Source organism: Phyllostomus hastatus, unplaced genomic scaffold (assembly GCF_019186645.2).
Source record: "Phyllostomus hastatus isolate PE091 unplaced genomic scaffold, TTU_PhHast_1.1 phas_scaffold_501, whole genome shotgun sequence".
NCBI classification, from domain to species: domain Eukaryota; kingdom Metazoa; phylum Chordata; class Mammalia; order Chiroptera; family Phyllostomidae; genus Phyllostomus; species Phyllostomus hastatus.
This window is the reverse complement of record NW_025334033.1, coordinates 13,716,487-13,735,634: the sequence shown is the minus strand read 5'-3', so window position 1 is coordinate 13,735,634 and position 19,148 is coordinate 13,716,487. Positions and strand designations below refer to the sequence as shown.

The 19,148-nt window shown below is 38.7% G+C and overlaps 1 protein-coding gene across 1 annotated transcript; it reads right to left on the bottom strand.

Annotated features, from left to right (window-relative positions):
- Nucleotides 1-18,134: 18,134 nt before the first annotated feature.
- LOC123808669 (olfactory receptor 1361-like) lies at nucleotides 18,135-18,893 on the bottom strand. The gene has a single exon (XM_045823458.1). The coding sequence runs from the start codon at nucleotides 18,891-18,893 to the stop codon at nucleotides 18,135-18,137; it is 759 nt and encodes a 252-aa protein (XP_045679414.1).
- Between the last annotated feature and the right edge of the window lie 255 nt (nucleotides 18,894-19,148).

Sequence of the window (19,148 nt, the reverse complement as noted above, 5' to 3'; positions counted from 1 at the left end):
ATTAAAAAGTATAACATTACCCCTGATTTGACCAGGCTTTCACTACAAAAATAAATTTTTGATGCAAACAATATAATATAACTATTACTTAAGTAGCAGTGGTCTTTATTGGACTATAAATGAAATTGGACAAAGATGGTAATGAATAATCTAGAGAAGTTTATTGACATGACAAATGGGAAGCTCCTGAAGTAAGGAACACTGCATGTATAAGCATTTGGGAAGGTGGTGGGTATGTATGCAATTCACAGGAGCTTCTTGGCCTAGCCACCTTTGGGTCTATAGCTAAGTTTCATGAAAATTAGATTTTTGTAAACAAAAAAGACTGAAGATTCTGTCAAATGTCAGTCTTAAGCTAGAGTATTCAGAGTGCACTTTAATGTATGAACTTAAGAAGGTAGAAGCAGCCTTTACCTTTTTGCAAAAGAACACCATGACCACAGATGTTTATCCTCTTGGTGGTGCCAATGACTTGGCTGTGGAAGGAGACTGCAGCATCTGGTGGACTAGGAGGTACTCAGCGATGACTGACAAGAGATGATAGGATCTTAGCAAATATATTGGCACCCCAATGATGCCAAGCAACTCAGCATCTGAATAATAAAATAGGATCTATTTCTGAAACCATATGACAGCTCTGGAACTCTCCCAGAAGCATGGAGAGAACTTTTTCATGGGGATGGAGTTCCTTTGCAAGAGAGGCAACTAGGAACAAGATTGGAATCATTGCTATTAATGTGGTTTTTACCTCTACTCAGAGGCTCATTTGGCTGGAAAAAAACTTGGGAGATATTTGTAACATATTTTATATTATAAATATAAATTTTATTTTAAAATAAATATACACATTTTAGTGTTGAAAAGTAGGGCATGGTTAAAAGGTAAATGCCTATGTGCAGTTACATACCTTTTTCCAAGCAGTTAATTTGGTTGTTTTCAAAATGTCTAATTCTCTCTAGCTCATGATCTTTCATCTTAAGCTCTAGATCAATACTATAGAATTTAATATTTGTATTGACTATATCTAAGTAAGTTTCCTACTTGGTATCTATATGATGAAATTTCTGCCTCCCATTCTTAAAGCCAACAGAATCATTTTTATACAGTTTATTTTTTCTAAAAAACAGTTCTACATGTCTACTTCTCATGTAGCATAGAAAAATTGACCAATATAATTTCCCTTTATTGCACTTTTTTATTCATGAGATTTTCATCATTTATAGCTAACCACTTCTGTATTTGGACCAGTTTTCTGTACTGTGAAGCCAGAAGTGGTTAAGTTTTAAATTACAGATAATTGTTTGTTATACACATTGGTTATTGCTTGCCTTTGCTCCCTTTAGCAAATGTGTATTCTCTCTGGCAGTGTTCCTGGAAGTGTGACACTCAGACCACCTGCATCAGAGTCACTTCAGTTGGTTGTTAAATGCAACTTTCTGACCCTATCACAGACTTCATAAATCAAGTTCCCTTTGGTTTTGCACACCAAAGTTTGTGAACAACTCCTGTTGGCTTCACTTTGAAGTTTCTGCTCCTACTGCTTTTAAAAGAGATTTTCCCCCTTTTGAAAAAATACAATTTAAATCAGCCAATGCATTTGTTTTTCAAAGGATACAATGCTGAATGTTAAAATCTTATAGTCTAGTGGAAATTAGCAAGAAGCTCATGATGATAATATAAAAGCAAAAGGTAGAGTATGAAAAATGCAAGAAAGTCAATATTAATAAAAACATGAAGATTAAGCAAAGAGAGAGATACAGCACATACTAAGGAAGAATGACCTAGGATTTGTGCAGTAGGTGACTTTGACATGGGACTTCAGTTGACTTGGAAATTTAGAGGTGGGTATAAGGAGAGTGTACCAGGACAGCAGCAGAGCAAAGGCACAGATGTGAAAAGATGAGGACAATAATCTAGGTATGCCAACTCATAATTTAGCTCAGTGGAAGCATAAAATACACCCATGGGAGTTGTGGGTGATGGGACTGGTGATGCAGGGTAGAATGGTATTATAGAGCATCTTGAAAGTCATACCAAATAACTGGTATTTATTTGTCACCTTCTGAATGCCAGCAATATCTTAAGTGGGATGTAGATTTAAAGTAGAAGTCACACATTTGTGCATTGCAAGATTACATTTCTGATTTAATTAACCATACAGCAAAGTCGAATCAGAAGTGAAGTGGCTACACATAGGAGAAAGTTGCAGAAAATCTCATTGCAACTTCTCAGTTGCAGAAAACCTAATAGGGACACACAGCATGTGGGTGACATTCTCTCTACCATAGAGGATCTTGCAAGTCCTGACAAGTTCAATTCTTACTGTGTAACATTTATTTTCTACTTTGGCATTATAGCATGATACAGCAAGAACATATACAATCTATATATTTCCAATAAATAGCACATGTGAGAAACAGCATATCTTCTTCTGAGTCAAAATCAGGGTCAGCAAGACCATGTTATCATCCTGAGTCCATAAGAGGAATGCTTCATAGGGAGAAAGCCCAGCTTAAGCATAGGATGTGTGAGAATATCTCTGCTTACCACTTTCCAATATGATTGAAAACAAATTCCTATACAGCCCATTGCCTAACACATTTAACAATTTATCTGTGATTTATGATCCTGACTTTAGTCAAAAATGTGTAATGGAGCCATTTAACTGTAATGTGTTATGAGATATGTAGAACCAGTGGGATCATCAGGGAGCTGGTTAGGAGGAACAGAGAAGTCAGGTAGGTCATCCTTTCCTGCGAGATGGTGCTGCAGTCCATAGGGTCTGGCTGAAGACTTCAGAATGCTTGTTAAGAACTGAACAAACAAACATCAGCTAGCCAAGAGGGAAGCATCTAAGGAAACCTCAAAGAGCTGCCCATCACTCAGGAATGTGGTTCATCTTTGAAGGATAGGCATAGAATCGAAGTGGGGATGATGAGACCTTAAAGTTGCAAAGAGAACTCAAATACAGGTATAAGCATGAGAGTTAGAGTGTGAGCTCAGAGCAAGGAATATCTGTTTTTAAGTTTAGCTGGAATTTGCACATATTAAAGTTCCAGTCTGGGTTGCTGACTTGTGCTCTCACAGGTCAGAGGTAACACAGGCCTGAGTTAGAGTGAAAATTATAAAGTGTTTGTTAAAGGACTCATATTCTAATTGGGTGTGCATATGTCAAGGGACAGGAGGGGAAAGTGGAACTCAGTGAGCACATTGATTTTGAATATTTTTTAGAGGAGCTGGGTACTGGGAGAGAGATTTGGACTACAGATATAAACTTGTAATGAAATCTATAAATTGTAAAATACACTGAAATCTGTCATCTTCTGTTTATAGAAAGTCAAAAAGGTAATTAATTATTTTGAGATCACTGCAGGTAAAAATACCATATTGCCTACCCCTAAATATAACCACATTTGTGTGTGTGGGGGGAGATTATTCTGTGGATAATCCATAACATAGGACATTTATCATTTTTTCTGTGCCTTAGATTTCTAAAACTAAAATCATAATAAATGATTCTTCCTCATCACAATGCTGTACTTGAAGGCAGTATGGAGTGCTGCTGGAACACAACTCCTTGTTAATGGCCGAGAGCTGTCACCTTGGTCTGCACTCTTAGTCAACAGTAAATAAATTTGGTATCCTTCTCACAGCTACATCTTTTTTCATGATCCTCTCACAGAGTGAGAGAATGATGTGTAAACTTCCTTGACAGCCAGTCTCTCATAGGATTCTTTATACACTGATGTATTTGACAGCATCAACTACCTCAGTGAAGTTCAATACACAATCCACTGATCACCATGTTCTTCCTGTCACTGCTCCATTGCTGTCTAAGGGGAGTTCCCACACTCTCTAAGGGAAGTTCTTTGGCTGCTGTGGAAGTACTTCTGCATTGTCTAAGGTGGGCCACTGGAATGATGACTTAATACTTTGCTGCAATCAAATAAGGCAGAAATGAAGGATACACTAACTGAAATGAAAAATAATTTACAGTGAATCAACAGTAGAGTAGATGAAGCTGAAAATCAATAATGTGGACTATAAAGAAGGAAAAAACACCCAATCAGAACAGAAAATAAAAGAATTTAAAAAGGAAAGGATAATGTAAGGAGCCTCTGGGAAAACTTCAAGTGTACCAACATTTGCATCATGGGGGTGCCAGAAGGAGAAGAGGGAGGGCAAGGAATTGAATACTTAGTTGAAAAAATAATGAAAGAAAACTTTCCTAAAATACAAGTCCAGAAAGCACAGAGGGTACCAACAAGATGAACCCAAAGAAGCCCACACCAAGGCACATCATAATTAAAATACAAAAGGTTAAATACAAAGAGAGAATCTTAAAAGCAACAAGAGAAAAGCAGTGAGTTACTTACAGGGGAGCATCCATAAGACTGTCAACTGATATTTCAACAAAAACTTTGCAGGCCAGAAGGGATTAGTAAAAAATGCTCATCCTGGTCAGATGGCTCATTTGGTTGGAGGATCATCCTATACACCAAAAGGTTCAATCCCCAGTCAGGGCACATACGTAGGTTATGGGTATGATCCCTGGATGGGGGCGTATATGGGAGACAACAGGTCTATGTTTCTGTCTCACATTGATATCTCTTTCTTTCTCTCCCCCCCATACCATTCCTCTCTCTCTAGAAATAAATAAACATATCCTCTGATAAGGGTTAAATAAAAGAAAAGAAAAGAAAAAGAAAGAGAAGAGAAGAGAAGAGAAGAGAAGAGAAGAGAAATATTTAAAGTGATGAAAAGCAAGGGCCTACAACCAAGATTACTTTAGCCAGCAAAGCTATTACTTAGAATTGCAGAACAGACAAAGATCTTCCCAGAGAAGAAAAACCTAAAGGAGTTCATTAGCATCAAATCAGTATTACAGGTAATATAAAGGGTTTTCTGAAGGAGAAGGAGAAGAAGAAGAAAATGAACAATAAAATACATTGTTCATGAGCATGTTATTGAAAATGAGCAATAAATACATTTTAACAACTGAATATAAAAGACAATATAAACAAACAAACAGAAGAGAAATAGACTCATAGATACAGAGAACATATTGATGGTTGCCAGGTGGAAGTGGGTTGGGGAAATGGGGGTAAAAAGTGAAAGGATTAAGAAGTACACATTGGTTGTTACAGAATAGTCATGAGGATGTAAAGTAAGCATAGGGAATATAATCAATAACATTGTAATTACTATGTATGGCATCAAATGAGTATGAGATTTATCAGGATGGTCACTTAGGAGTTTTATAATGTCTAATCATGGGTGTACATCCGAGACTAATATAATTATGTTCATTGTAATTGAAAATTTCTAAAAATGATTTAAAGTAATAGTTACACAATTAAAAAGGAAAATAAGTGATGGGTAACTTAGGATATGATTGTTCTACTTCCCTTTTTCTTTCCTTCATCAAGTCAAGAAGTACCCAAAGTTCTGAAAACATAGTTTAACAATCTCTTCATTTTTAATGCTCCTCTGATCTTCAGTGAGAAGTGAAGTGGTCCAGTGTTAGAGGTGAGCATGCAGTATAAGGGACAATGTCAAAAGGTATTTAGCAATTAAAATTAATACTGTTTTACGTGAGTGTATGGAAAAGGCAGAAATCTGGAATGTTTTTTCAGGCCAGAGGATTAATTGGTGGTGTCATTTCTTAAGAAGGCATTATAAACTAACATGTTAATTTGAGACTACTGAGAAGTTTTTGGCTTATTCAGGCCACGATAGGGCTATAGCTCAAGATAGAGGTCTTCTATAGAAACACTTAAGTTATTGCAAAGATTTGTCAGTTCTATATTAGGAAGAATAGATTGTGGAGAGCTCAAGCAAAAATGTAGACTCTGAGAATTAGCAACATTATTATGGTCATAAAGGCAAGGAACACTTGCTGGGAACCTCCCTGCCTGGTATCATAAGCTGTAACCCCCGCCTAGGCTAAGGCTGAGGGAATGCTCTTGGAAGGAGAAAAGCTTATCTCCCTGGGAGGAGTGCTGCTTCTGCTGCTTCATTCATAACTGAACCCCGAAACTTGGTCGGTTAGCCAGTGACAGGTAAGATTCCCCAAGTGGGGAATGATCTAAGATAGGCACGATCACGTTGGAGGCCCCCAAGAAAGGACTTTGGGGGCTACAGCAAAAGGGGGTGATGGACCCTCGCTCCTCGGCTGTGATATAGCTTGAGTCCTCATCATCTGGGAGAAAATCTCCTTATCTCTTGGTTGCCTTAGTTCCCTTGCTCCACCTAAGCCTGAAACAATGACAGGGTGGTGCAGCTCTGTGCTGAAAAGGGTGGACTCCCCGGGTGATCAGACCTAAGAAAGAACATGTAAATTCCTGTGAAACCTTCTTTGTTTAGAATGTTCTCAGTTGAATGAGAAGGGTCCAAGGAGGAAGTTAGTTTGTTCCTCAAACTTTTACAGCTCTTTGACCCTGACTCAAAATAGGCCCTCAGACTTCCTTGTTATCTATTGTTTGATCCTTACTTCCTAGCAATGAGTAATGAGTTTACCTGAATTCTTATTCAAATGAAACCAATAAAAAGCCTCTCCAGAGGGGGAACGGGGCGCTCTCCCCCCAGGGAGGGTGGCCAAGCGGTGCCCTCCAGCCGAAAGGGTGGCCAAGGCGCTCCCCACGTGAGGAGTGGCCCTGCTGTTCCTATTCCCCCACAGGACCTGGGTGTCTTGTGTATGTTTTTCTTGCGTTTCGACGAGCCATCCGCAGCGTTCTGTGATCACTGCTGGCCGGTAACCCATGCATCAAACACTTGAGTTTCCATAAACATAGGAGAACAAGGAAAGAAGAACCAATGGGCTATAAAGAAGGGGAGTATTTCAATGAATGGGTGCTTAATAGCATGAAATGTAAAGCATGCCAAGGTCATAAAACATTCTTTAAATTTAACAATTATAAAATTATTGAGTAGTATATGAGGAGTAAGAGAGGGAGGAGTTGACTTAAGGAATGGATGAGAGGAAAGTTCATGGAGGCAGTGAGTGCTTTTGTGAAGGAGAAGAGTAAGAGATGAGAGATACAAAGGATGTGGAGTAAAGGACATGATTTTTTAAGGCAGCAACTTATAGATAATTAAAGATAATTCATTTCATATTAATCTCTGGGTACTTTATTTTCACAATTCATATCTTGCTACCTCTATTAATATCTTCTGATATTTTCCTGTCTTCTTAAATAGCAGGAAACTTTTTTATAGCTATAGAGTATTATATTCAAACTTGTATAGCATGTAATGACCCTGCCCTTATGTTATAGCACTTACTAAAGTGAAACTGGGCTCCTCAATGTTCATAGCTCCTGCAGGTTCCATACTTAACCTCATAAGTTCCCAACTGTGGTTGCCCTCCATTTCTAACCCCTGACCCTGGGTTTCATATTTTCCTTCACTGAGTGAGCTAGCTAGGGACTTTGCTAGAATATGGCTCCTGGTTACCAGGGTTCCAAGTTCTGTTGGGTTCTATTATCAGGAAGTGAGGAGACACTAGTGGTAGAGGCACCAGGCAGTGACCTCACTTCCTGATGATAGAACCCAATACAACTTGGAACCCTGGTAGCCAGACAGCCTCTTGGCTGGAGACACTTGAGAGAGCAACCTGTTCTTTTGTTGCATTCCCATGTCCCACAGCTGTAGCCTCAGAAGAGCCCTCAGTGACAGCATCTTTAGATGCTGAAGACACTGGGTAAGGTCTCAGCCCATCTGCTTCTGGTCCTTTTCCCATAGGGACCTAAAGGTAACACAGGAAGATCCAGAGTGGTTCTAGTTCAGGTCAGGCCACCAAAAGGATCCCACATGGGCAGTTCTATATTCCTCCCAATGTGTATGTGGAAGGGGGACTCACACTTGGGGAGGACCTGTCCAGCTCAGGGACAGGCTGAGGTAGAGTCAGAAGCCTGGTGGAGACCAGTCATGTTCATACCCCAGGTCAAGGCTGGCTGGATGGGCATGGAGTGTGGGAGGTGCCCTCTGCACAGATTTATCCTGAGCCATGAAGGTAAATGTCATTTTCCCCAGATGGAGGTCTGTGCAGACACAGGGCCTGATCTGGGAACAGAAGGTCCAGTTGCAGAATGTTTTATGGCCCCAAAAGGAAACCCAAAAATGCTTCTCCTCATTCCTCCAACCCCTGGCAATCCTGATCTGCTTTATGTCTCTGCTCCTTCACCTATTCTGGACGTTTCCTATAAATGGAAACTTAACGATACATGCCTTTTGTGTCTGCTTACATATATTTGTTTGTTTTTATTTGAAATAGAATTGCTGTTATTGAAAGAAATAAAACAAACAACCATAGACAGGCCATTATTATTTTTTCTTTTTCCCGTTTTATAAAGGGTAAGTTCTTAATGCCATCTTTAAAATGATCACTTAACATTCATCTATTTCACATTAGACACTCTGCTTTTGTATTTTTAACTCATTTAATTATTACAACAACCCCATATGAGAGGTATTATTTTAGCACTTTTACAGAAGGTGAATGAGTCTCAGAGACATTAAGATGTTCAAATATACAAGATTTACAAATATCAAAACAAGACATAAAATTCACCAGATATAATAAAGTTAGCACAATGTCTGGCACGCACCAAGCCTTGGAGACCATGTTTTATTGTTACTACCATTTCTAAAATTGTTCATAATCCTTATCCAGTGTTCTTGTATCATGGCACAGTTTTATCCTGTTCTCACACAATTAATTCAAAAAGATACTGAAGAATCACTTACATGATATCAACACATAGTAAATGCAGTTAGCTAATAATCTGAAATGAACACAATTGAGGATCAGAAAGAATGTCTGGGATAGGATAAAAAAACTAGTATTGGGACATAGTGATAGATGCCTTTCATACCAGGACTAAAATTGAGTTAGAGGTTAGTTACCAGTAGTAGATTTAATATGAAATCGACTACTTCTCGTCTTTGGTTGATGGATGGTGATGAATTTTGTGGTAATGTATTTAAGAAAATATGAGGAAAACATGGACTTTTGAAATTTCTCTAATCAGTTCCTGAATGTGAGGGGTCTCAATTCAATTGCTTTTAAAATCCTTTGTCTACAAGATTTCTTCTAGGTATTTTGTTTGCATTTGAAGGGGAAAAAGTGGAAAGGAAACAAGGTGTTAAAACATGTTATAATGCCATACACATTATGAATGGATGAAAATGGTCTAGAAAAAGACTCTAAATTTTCAAGATATTTTAATCATTACATGGAGGAAATAATTTTGATCAATTTTGGCAGGATATATAATGCATTTCAAGCACATCTCTAAAAAAAAGAACATAAAACATCATAGTTTTAAGATTTCACTATCAGTAAATAAAAAGCACAACACTGTATGAGTGGAATCCAGTTCATTTGATTCTGAGGATGGCTCTGGACCATTACTGCCCTGCATTTTCAGTCCTTCAAACAATCAATTCTGAGACTGCAATCACCTTCTGGCTCCCTATTAATTATCGTTTTAGCAGCCGTAGACAGGAGCAGTATGCCGTTATGGTTTTCACAGCACGCATGATTGCCTTGATGCTTTCTATCCTGAGCAGTTCTTTATCCTGCAGCAGATTCCTTTCTTCCATCTGCAGCTGAGTGGTTTTAGAAATCCCCACGAGAACTGTTGGCCACAGGATTTGTGGATGTCAGTAATTAAGCCATCTACTCCAGCTGCAAGCTGTTGGACAATGTGGGGAGTAGAAGGGCACAGTCCTGCTGCAAAGCCAACTTTCGGAAAATACAGAAATGTCAGTGGTCCCTGGTTAGTTAGCCATGCACTGGGAGCTCCTTTATCCTGGATTTACCCATGATTGTTTCATCAGTCTTATATCATTTTTACAACAAGGTGGTATCTTCCACAGGCCACCTGGCCTGCAAGTTGCTTTTTAGGATTTTATAGGATTTTATACCTAAAGACAAGAGTTTTCTGTCTCTGCCATCAAGTACTCCATGCCATAGAGTTACACTGGGCACGTTGCTGATTCCATAGAATATTATAGGCCTGAAATTTTATAGCTTGTCCCTGTGGTTGGTTTCATGTCATTCATAATTATGCAGTTCCATAGTTTCTGGCAAAATCATTTGTTTGTACTTTTTGGAATAAAGAGCATTTGTTGCACATTTTAAAATTTCTGCTCTGCTTAATCATTAAAGCATAGCTACAGGTGATACTTTCTGTAAAGTATCATCTAGAATTATTTCACAGTGTGTGAGCCTCCATGCATCCTGTTTGCTTATTTGATTTTGGTGTTTTTGATCATGTACTCTTCAGTCACAGTTGAAATGTGCTGATTTGACTAGCAACCAGAGCTGACTGTGTCTTATTATCATTGTTTCTCCAACACCTAGCATATATCTACATATGTGCATATGGTAGATGCTAAACAATGTACACTGGATGAATGAATGAACTGATCCAATATCACTGTTTTTATAATGCCCTTCTTTCTAAGTGGTACTGAATTTCTGGCCTTTTCATTTTGTCATTTAGACCCTTCCTTCATCTATTGAAAAATGTATTTTGTATTTATTACATGACAGTAAATTCCTCAAAGGGATCACATCACATCTGTGGGGAGAGAGAGAGAGAGAGAGAGAGAGGGACAGAGAGGGAGAATTGAAAATAAGTTCAGACAGTATATCAAACACAAACCCAGGCCTGTGGATGACTTCCTATTAGAGGTGATTCTTTAACTATGCTCTTTAAACAGGTGACCTGTCTAAGATAGGGCATGTGGAGGAAAGAAATTACCAGCATAGCATGCAAGTAGTGAGGCATGGCTGGTGGAGGATAGGTGTTGAGTGAAGCCTGAGCATTGCCAATTCTTAACATTACTGATTCCACCATATACCAAAACACTGTCATTTTCTTGGCTACAATAAATAGCCTTGTACATGGTCCCTCTGCTTCTATTCTAATAGTTTCTTAGCACAACAGCTGCCTTAGAGACCTTTTTAAAATGCAAATCATGTCACCACTCTGCTCAAAATTCTAAGTGGCTGACCATCTCATTGAAAAGAAATCAAATGTCCTTAAAATAGCCTATAAATCTCTAAATGCTCCGGTTCCTGGCTTGCCCTCTGTTCTTGCTTTCTGTCAATCTTCCCATGTTTCTTTCCAGCCACACAAAGGATTCCCATTCACTCTTAAGAGCATCTAATACTCTCTCTGGATTTTTGTAGTTATTATTCTCTCTTTTTAGAATATTCTTTCCCAAAATATTACCAAGACCACATTTGATGCTCAGGTGTCACTCGTAGAAGTCTTTCCTGAACACATTGTCTAAAATCTTACCCACCTTCTCCCCTTTGTTTTCTTTGAAAGCCTACCTGAGTACTACCACCTGACATCACACTCATCATGTACTTGTTTGTCATCTGCGACTGCCCAGCTAGAAGTATGGTGCATGAAGATAGGAACTCCAGGTGCTTAGCTCGTCATCTCTGCTGTCCTGGAACAATGTCTGCCATACTGTAGACCCTCACCACGTAGTTGTTGTTGAATTAATAAACCCATATGCATTGGGAATTTGTTTTTTAAAGAACCTCTCTTCATATATGATTATTTTTATGTTGACTAAAGAGTAAATATTTGATTAATAAGCATGAATATGAAATATGTTATACTGTGTTCTGTTTAGTAATTATGTATAGGCCAAGCATTACTTACCAATTGTCAAAATATATGAACAAGTATAGGAAAAGTATAGTAATCACAACTTAAACCTCACTGGTAAAAGTAGAAGGCAAAATGAACAAAAATTTTTTTAATGTGTTGAGTAGCTACAGCTTTGTGGACACTAAGCTAGACAGTTTTGACATAGAGGGTTCTGAGGGGGTCTAAGTTGTGATAAAACAATGATAAACTCTTCACTTTTTTAACTGTATGAAATTGCCATTTCTCTACAGATGTCAACAAGAGATTTTTCTGAAACAGTAAAATAATACTGAAGGAAACTGGTGACTTCCCGAAAGCATCTAAGCAGTGAATGGTTTGGAAGGTTCAACTCCAAGTGCCCTCCCCATGGACAGCATTGGGTTTTTGCACAGAGCAGTTGGGTTGGGCAGGAGTTTAGCAGAGAATGCTGACTCTCCCATGTCATGCAGAGAGAAGTGTGATAAAATGGAAGATCTTCAAAGCAAAATGTCTTTGTGCAGTTTTCAGGTAGTGTTTTGCCTTCATGGTCTCCAGGCTAATTTCTTATAAGCACAGACATATTTCTGTCAAGGTAACGTCTCAAATTCATAAGTCACTCAGCACATACTCATTGAATGTCACTCTGTATGGCACATAGCACATAACTGCTGTCATGATGCTGCGCAGGAAATCAACTGTCACTTTTTTTGGCCTTGTGTTCATTTTCTTTCTGAGAAGAGTAACATAATTCTATATGAAAAATTTACCTACATGGCTCTAAGCTATATAATACACTCAATTACTAATTTTCAGTTTCCTCAGTGAAATGAGGTATTAAAGGTAAATATTAATTACATAGTAGCTGAATTTTTATTTTGGCCTGCAGGAGTGGGAAAAAAATCCAGAGAAATCCATATACTGTATAGTGAAAATGTCAATCCAATGTTTTCAAATATTTACCATCTTTTTTTAAGGAAATGATTAGAGTGGAAATGCAAAAATACAGGACTAAAAACAATGCTGTCTCGAAGGCAATGTGAAAATATAAAGTAAGTTTTCTACAATTACCTAATTAGATTCATAATTTTTTCCCAGATTGATTCAAGGCTCCTTTGTTGTTCCAAGCATGAAGGTCAATTATAGGATTTGGCAATGAAAGCTCTTATATAAGATTGTTCCAGAAACACAAAGGTGTTACTTTAGGAACCAGGGTGTGCTGGAGAGAATCAAAATACTTAAAAATAGGTTTTCATGGCACTTTTCTCCATTTGTAACTATCAAGATTCCTGCTTCTGTTTACATTAAGCTAGGATGTTATTTTTAGGGAAATACAACAAAAGACTATCATTCTCTTTGTATATGTGTTTTGCTGATTGTCTAACAGTATTACTGAAAACTATTTGTTTTCAAAGACTCCCTTTCTCCCCTGTACAATTGGCAATATTTTCATCATTCAAAAATAGATCTCAAATATTATTACTTTTATGAAGATCCGGAACATCTCCAATGTTCCATCAACATACTGTCCCACTAAGCTCCTATAACATTCAGCATCCATCTCTACCAAAGCTAACTCACTGTTTGTACATACAAGACTGTCTCCCCTCATATACTGGGTGGCCCTGAAAGTGAAGAACCTCTAGAGCAGTCACCTAAACTTGTATGATGCTAGACAAACAGAAGTGAACTTATCATCCAGTTCATCGCATGTATGTTCTTATATCTCCCTTAAATCGGGCTTTCTCTCCAAATGCTCTATTTCCTAGGCTGCACATGGTTTATCACATACATCAAGAAATTAGACAATGATTAAAATAAAATTAAAAAAAGAAATTAGATACATTAGCAGGTGACAAATATCAACAATGAACTAAGATTTATTGTAATCAACCAATATGCCTAGCCTTGTAATTGCTCAGAGCTTTTTGCTCCATAATTATATGGTTGCCTCATTGTAGCCATTTAATGATGTTATAATTAGTGAGTAATTAACTAAAGCTTTTGCCGAGATGCTGCTAAGCACGATACATGTGTGCAGGTTGAAAACATGAGGATCGATAAAGTACTTAGTCAATAATTTTCGGAAAACACTTCAGCAGATCCTCTTCAAACCTCAGTAATTGTAAACCACTTTCCAGCTTACAGAGTCAGCGGCTTACTCCACAACTTGTTTTGCACAACGCCCCGAGCCTGGAATGGGAGCTCCAAGCCCTGCCATACTGCCTCTCCCACCCCACCCTTCTGCACTTCCACACGTTCCCTTTCCCGTTTTCACAACACCTTAATTTTAAAGCAATTGCCACTTTACATTTGTGACTATATTTGATGTGTGAGGTGGGTTACGCAGAGCATGATCTTCAACTTAGAGATGGAAAATGCCTTAGTTTAAAAGGCTGTTAGTAAAACAGACTTGTCTCAGAGTTGAGTCTCTTAAGACTCTATATCAAGTGCTCTTTACAACCTACTTTGTGTAAAATGGGGCATGTCAGAAGCAGAATAGAATGCATTTGGAAGAGAAATACAGGGGTAGAATAAAAAGTAAAAGTGAGAGTCAATGTTGAATGAAATGGTAAGATATGCTGTCAATACTTAAAACAATACTCCAAACCACTAAACAATACATAAACACATGCCATGCCGGAATACCCTCTTACACAGCAGCTTCCTCTCTGTAAGAGGGATGCTACTAGTGCCTAAGTCATAAGGCCATTTGGAAGATTAATTAATATGATAAAGCATATTAAGATCTTTGGAAATGTGCCAGATACACAGTAATCACCTGACTGGGAGTTAGTAGGGAGAGACAGACAGACAGACAGACAGACGAGAGCCTGAGGGGTTTCAGAGCAGAAATGGGCCTGGCCTCAGAGCTGCCCAGGGGAAGCATGACTGGACTCCCCAGCTTGGCAAGTCAAGGGGCCAGAGCACGTGTTCTCTGTTGTGCAGGTGGTTGCCCTGCTTGCCCAGCCTGAAGCTATTATATATTGGAATCCAGTGGGTCAGGTGCCCTCTTGTTCTGATTCCATCTTTACTAAGTAATCTTTCATGATTTGTTTTCCCTCAGAGCAAGAGAGACAGTGTTCTCCAAAGGCCAGCACATGCATCTCAGTCCAGAAGTCCTCAATTTCACTGCTGTAAATTTTTAAAATATCATTCTGGGTTGTGCATCATCCACAGTAGTAACCGGTTCTGTCGCTTTCCTTTCATTGCCATCCTTTTCTTCCCTGGGTCACTATCACACCCCCTACTGGTGTTCCTTTACTTGCCAAATAAACTACCTTCCCTGGCACCCTTGTCTCAGGGTCTGCCCCTGGGGGGAACCCAGTGTATCGGTTACTCCGCATGGCAGGAGGCATAACCACCAGTGGGACTCATGTCATGTACTTATGGGTCAGATGCCTGGGAAGAAGAGAGGTCATACATTCAATTCTACTTCCGGAAAGTCTTGGGAAGAACTCTTGTCTGTCATAGATTAGGTATTAAGGAAGGTGTAGTGCTTTGCTTTTCCACTTCGAGCGCTAAGCCTAGACATGAGGGACAGGCCACTATGACTGGCAGTGCTGTTGGAAACTTGGAGAGTCAATAAGGAGCAATTCCCAAAAGGAAGGAAAAGAGAATTACTGCTTCTGAGAGAAGAGATCAAGTGTGCTATGCAGGCAAAAAGAATCCATGTAGAGTATAGATATGTATTAAAAAGCCTCACTCACCAAATATAAATCAGCAGTAATAATATCATGTCCCTCTACCAGACACCAAGAGGAGCAACTGCCCAGACAGTCTGTCCATTCCCCCTGTACTGTTTGCTAAGTGGGTCCCCAAACCCTGGCCTCCAGTCATCCTCCTCCTGGGCTTTGACACAGAGCATCAGCATGAAATGCAGCCCTATGGTCAGTTCTCATTTCTGCCTAATTGGCAGGTGCTGTTGGTGAAAGAGCACTGGACCAGAAGTCACGAACCCTGGTTATTATCTCCTGCTCATCTTGAAGCCACGACTTTATCCCTTTAGGTTCTGGCTTCCGGTTTGTAAAGATGTTCCAACTGGATCTCTAAAATCTCAGCCTTAATATGCTTTTATTCCCTGGAACTTTGTAATGACCAGGTACTAATATCAAAACTAACCCCATGAAGACCAGATAAGTAAAAATCTTTGTGTTGTCATTTTTAAAAAAAATTTATTTCTATTGCCTGTCTTCCCAACTCTGCATTCCCTATTGTAGTAAGAGTGATCTTTTAGAAAAGTAAATAAAAGTAGCCTTAGCTGGTGTGGCTCTGTGGATTGAGTGATGGCCTGTGAACTGAAATGTCACAACCTTAATTTCCAGTCCATATATATGCCTGGGTTGTAGGCCAGGTCCCCAGCTGGGGGCATGTGAGAGGCAGCCAATTAATGTATCTCTTGTACATTGATGTTTCTCTCCCTTTCTTTCTCCCTTTTTTCCCCTCTCTCTAAAAATAAATAAATTTTTTTTAAATTAAAAAGGCTTTAAAAAATTTTAAAAGATAAACGTGAAAGCTAAGAAATAGTCATACTGTTTTCCTACTGAAACCCACTTTGCCTATTTGGTTCCTGAATAGAAAATAACCTTGCTACCTTGTCATTAAAAATAACAAAAACAAATAAGCAAAACCTTCACAAACTGACCCCAAGCTGCCCCTCCAGATTCCTATACTCCCTTAATCAAGTTCCCCCAATGTTTACATCTTACATAGCCATGATCCATTTATCACAATTTTAAATTAATATTTGTACAATACTATTACCTAAACTACAGACTTTATTCAGATTTTTCCATCTTTCCCCCTGATGTTCTTCTGTGCTCCAGAATCCAATCCAGGAGACTATGTATTGCATTTAGTCATCCTGTCTCTTTAGCATCCTCCATTCTGACAGTTTTGGCACTTTTAGCATCCTCCATTCTTGGCACTTTTAAAGAACACTAAAAATGCATTTTACAGACATTTCCCCCAACTTTTGCCTTATAATATCTTGGCGAAACAAGAGTTTTCAAAGTTTTTTTATGTCATCTTCTTTCTTCTCACCTTCTTCAGTGAGGTTATGTCATACATTTATAGTACAGGCATATTTAAACAATCTGCATCCTATTCTGGTTTCCTCCAACACCTTATGGAATTTTTTCAAATTTTGTATATAGTGAATGTTGCTGTTAGTGATGTGAAGTTCTGCAGATTTTGACAGTTAAGAGGCATGCACATGCCACCACCACAGTACTGTATGGAACTGTTCCATTATCCTGAAAATTTGCAACAGCTGATCTGTTTCCCATCACTATCATTTTTCCTTTTCCAGAATTCCATACAAATAGAATCATGTACAATTCAGGTGTTTATGTCTGTATTCTTTTACTAATAAAAAGAACTCATGATTCACCTATTTTGGTACATGAATCAATAGTTGGTTCTTTTTTATTCTAAGTAGTAGTGCATTAGGTGGGAATACCACAGTTTATCAATTTTTCCTGTTCAGGGGCATTCGAGTTGTTTTTAGTTTTGGGCCATTATGAATAAGGGTTTTAAAAAACTTTGGTGTGTAAATTTTTGTGCCAACATAAATCTCTAGTTCATGTAGGTAATTTTCTATGAGTACAAATGCTCAATTGTATAGTAAGTGTAAGCTTAAATTTATAAGAAACTGGCAAACTCTTTTGTAAAGTTGTAATATTTTGTGTTCTGATCAGCAGTGATGGGAGTTCTTATTGCTCTATTTTCTTACTACCACCTAAAATTATCAAATTATTTATTTTAGCAATTCTAGTAAGTGTATGGGATCTGTGCAGGAAAAGTCCAGCTGTTGCTAATATAATGAGGATGGTTTTTGAAAATTGATATAACCTGGCAGACAAGTAGAGTGGACTGGAATGTGCATGTGTGAACAATGACAACTTCACTGTACCAGTCAGTGGGTGCGGTAGACACCGTTGAGTGAGCTTGTGTACCATATGGATGTAGCATTCAAAACGACTGAGCAAGTATAGCAATAAATCTCTGTCAAATTTTGTGTTAAGCTTGAACGTTCCTCCACGGAATCTAATTGGATGATTCAGAAGGCTGCAGCTATGGGCAACTGATGATTGGCAGTTTCATCACTACAATGTGCCTGCTCATGTGTCACATCTTGTGCAGAGTTTTTTTTGTGAAACATCAAATCACCCAGGTGACTCAGCCCCCTACAGCCCAGATTTAATGCCCTGTGCCTTTTGGTTTTTCCCAAAACTAAAATCACCTTTGAAAGGGAAGACATTTGAGACCATTGATGAGATTCAGGAAAATACAATGGGGCAGCTGATGGCGATTGGGAGAACTGTGTGAGGTCCCAAGGTGCCTCCTTTGAAGGGGTCTGAGGAGTCATTGTTCTGTGTACAATGTTTCTTGATTCTTCAATAAATGTCTCTGTTTTCAGATTACTTGGCTGGATGCCTTCTGGACAGGCCTCGTATAGTGGTATATAATAATTCTGTTTTACAGAGAGACCACAGAGAGATGGGAGGAACAGTTGGCAAAGGCCCTTTGCTTACCCTTTGGGGAATCAATTCTTTGAACAGCCAATGCAATGTAAAAGTAAGATGTAAGGATGCAGACAGGGGGTCCGATTAGCAGTGTTCCTGCCACAAGGATGAACATCAGGTTATGCACATAAGTACTGGAGAAGGCTAGCTTCAGGAGGGGGACACAGTAGAAATCACAGTAGAAATGGGGTATGATATTGGGGCCACAGAAGGAAAGCCTGGTCACTAGGAGGGTATGCACTAGGGCATGGAGGGTAGTGACCACCCATGACCCATCCACCAACAGGATACAGCATTGGGAGTTCATGGTCATGGCATAATGGAGGGGGTAGCTGATAGCCACATAGCAGTCAGGTGCCATCACAGCCAGGAGAAAGTTGTCCAGATCTGCAAATAGGCCAAAGAAATAGAGTTGTATAAGACCTTCACCATAAGAAATCAGTTTACTTCCTGAGCCAATGTTATCTAGCAACTGGGTAATTACTGTAGAGATGAAACGATTGTCAAAGAAGGACAAGTTAGCCAGGAAGATGTGCCTGGGGGTGTGGAGGTGCATGTCAGAGCCAATGACTGGGATGATGTGCAGGTTTTCCAGCACAGTGACCAGGAACATGCCCAGGAAGAGCCCAACCAGGAGAGGTTGCTGCTCTGGCCGTTCAGAGAGGCCCATGAAAAGAAACTCATAGATGTTGATCTGATTTCTTCTGTCCATGTATGGAATTCTGTATGAAATACATTGTTTAACAATAAATAACAAAAAAAATAATTCTGTTTTAACTTTGTGATTTTTTAGTAACTAATGTTTAGTTCATCTTTTCATGTTTATTTTCAAATTATATATCTTTTTGGTGATTAGCCAATTCAGATTTACAATTTTATTAAGTTGTTTTCTGTTGTTTCATTTTAAGTATTCTTTATATTTTTGAATATACTGGATATACTTTATATTTTCTGTCTTTCAGCAAAT

Coding starts and splice junctions, on each gene's coding strand:
- LOC123808669 (XM_045823458.1), bottom strand. CDS start 18,893: ATGGACAGAAGAAATCAGATCAACATCTATGAGTTTCTTTTCATGGGC.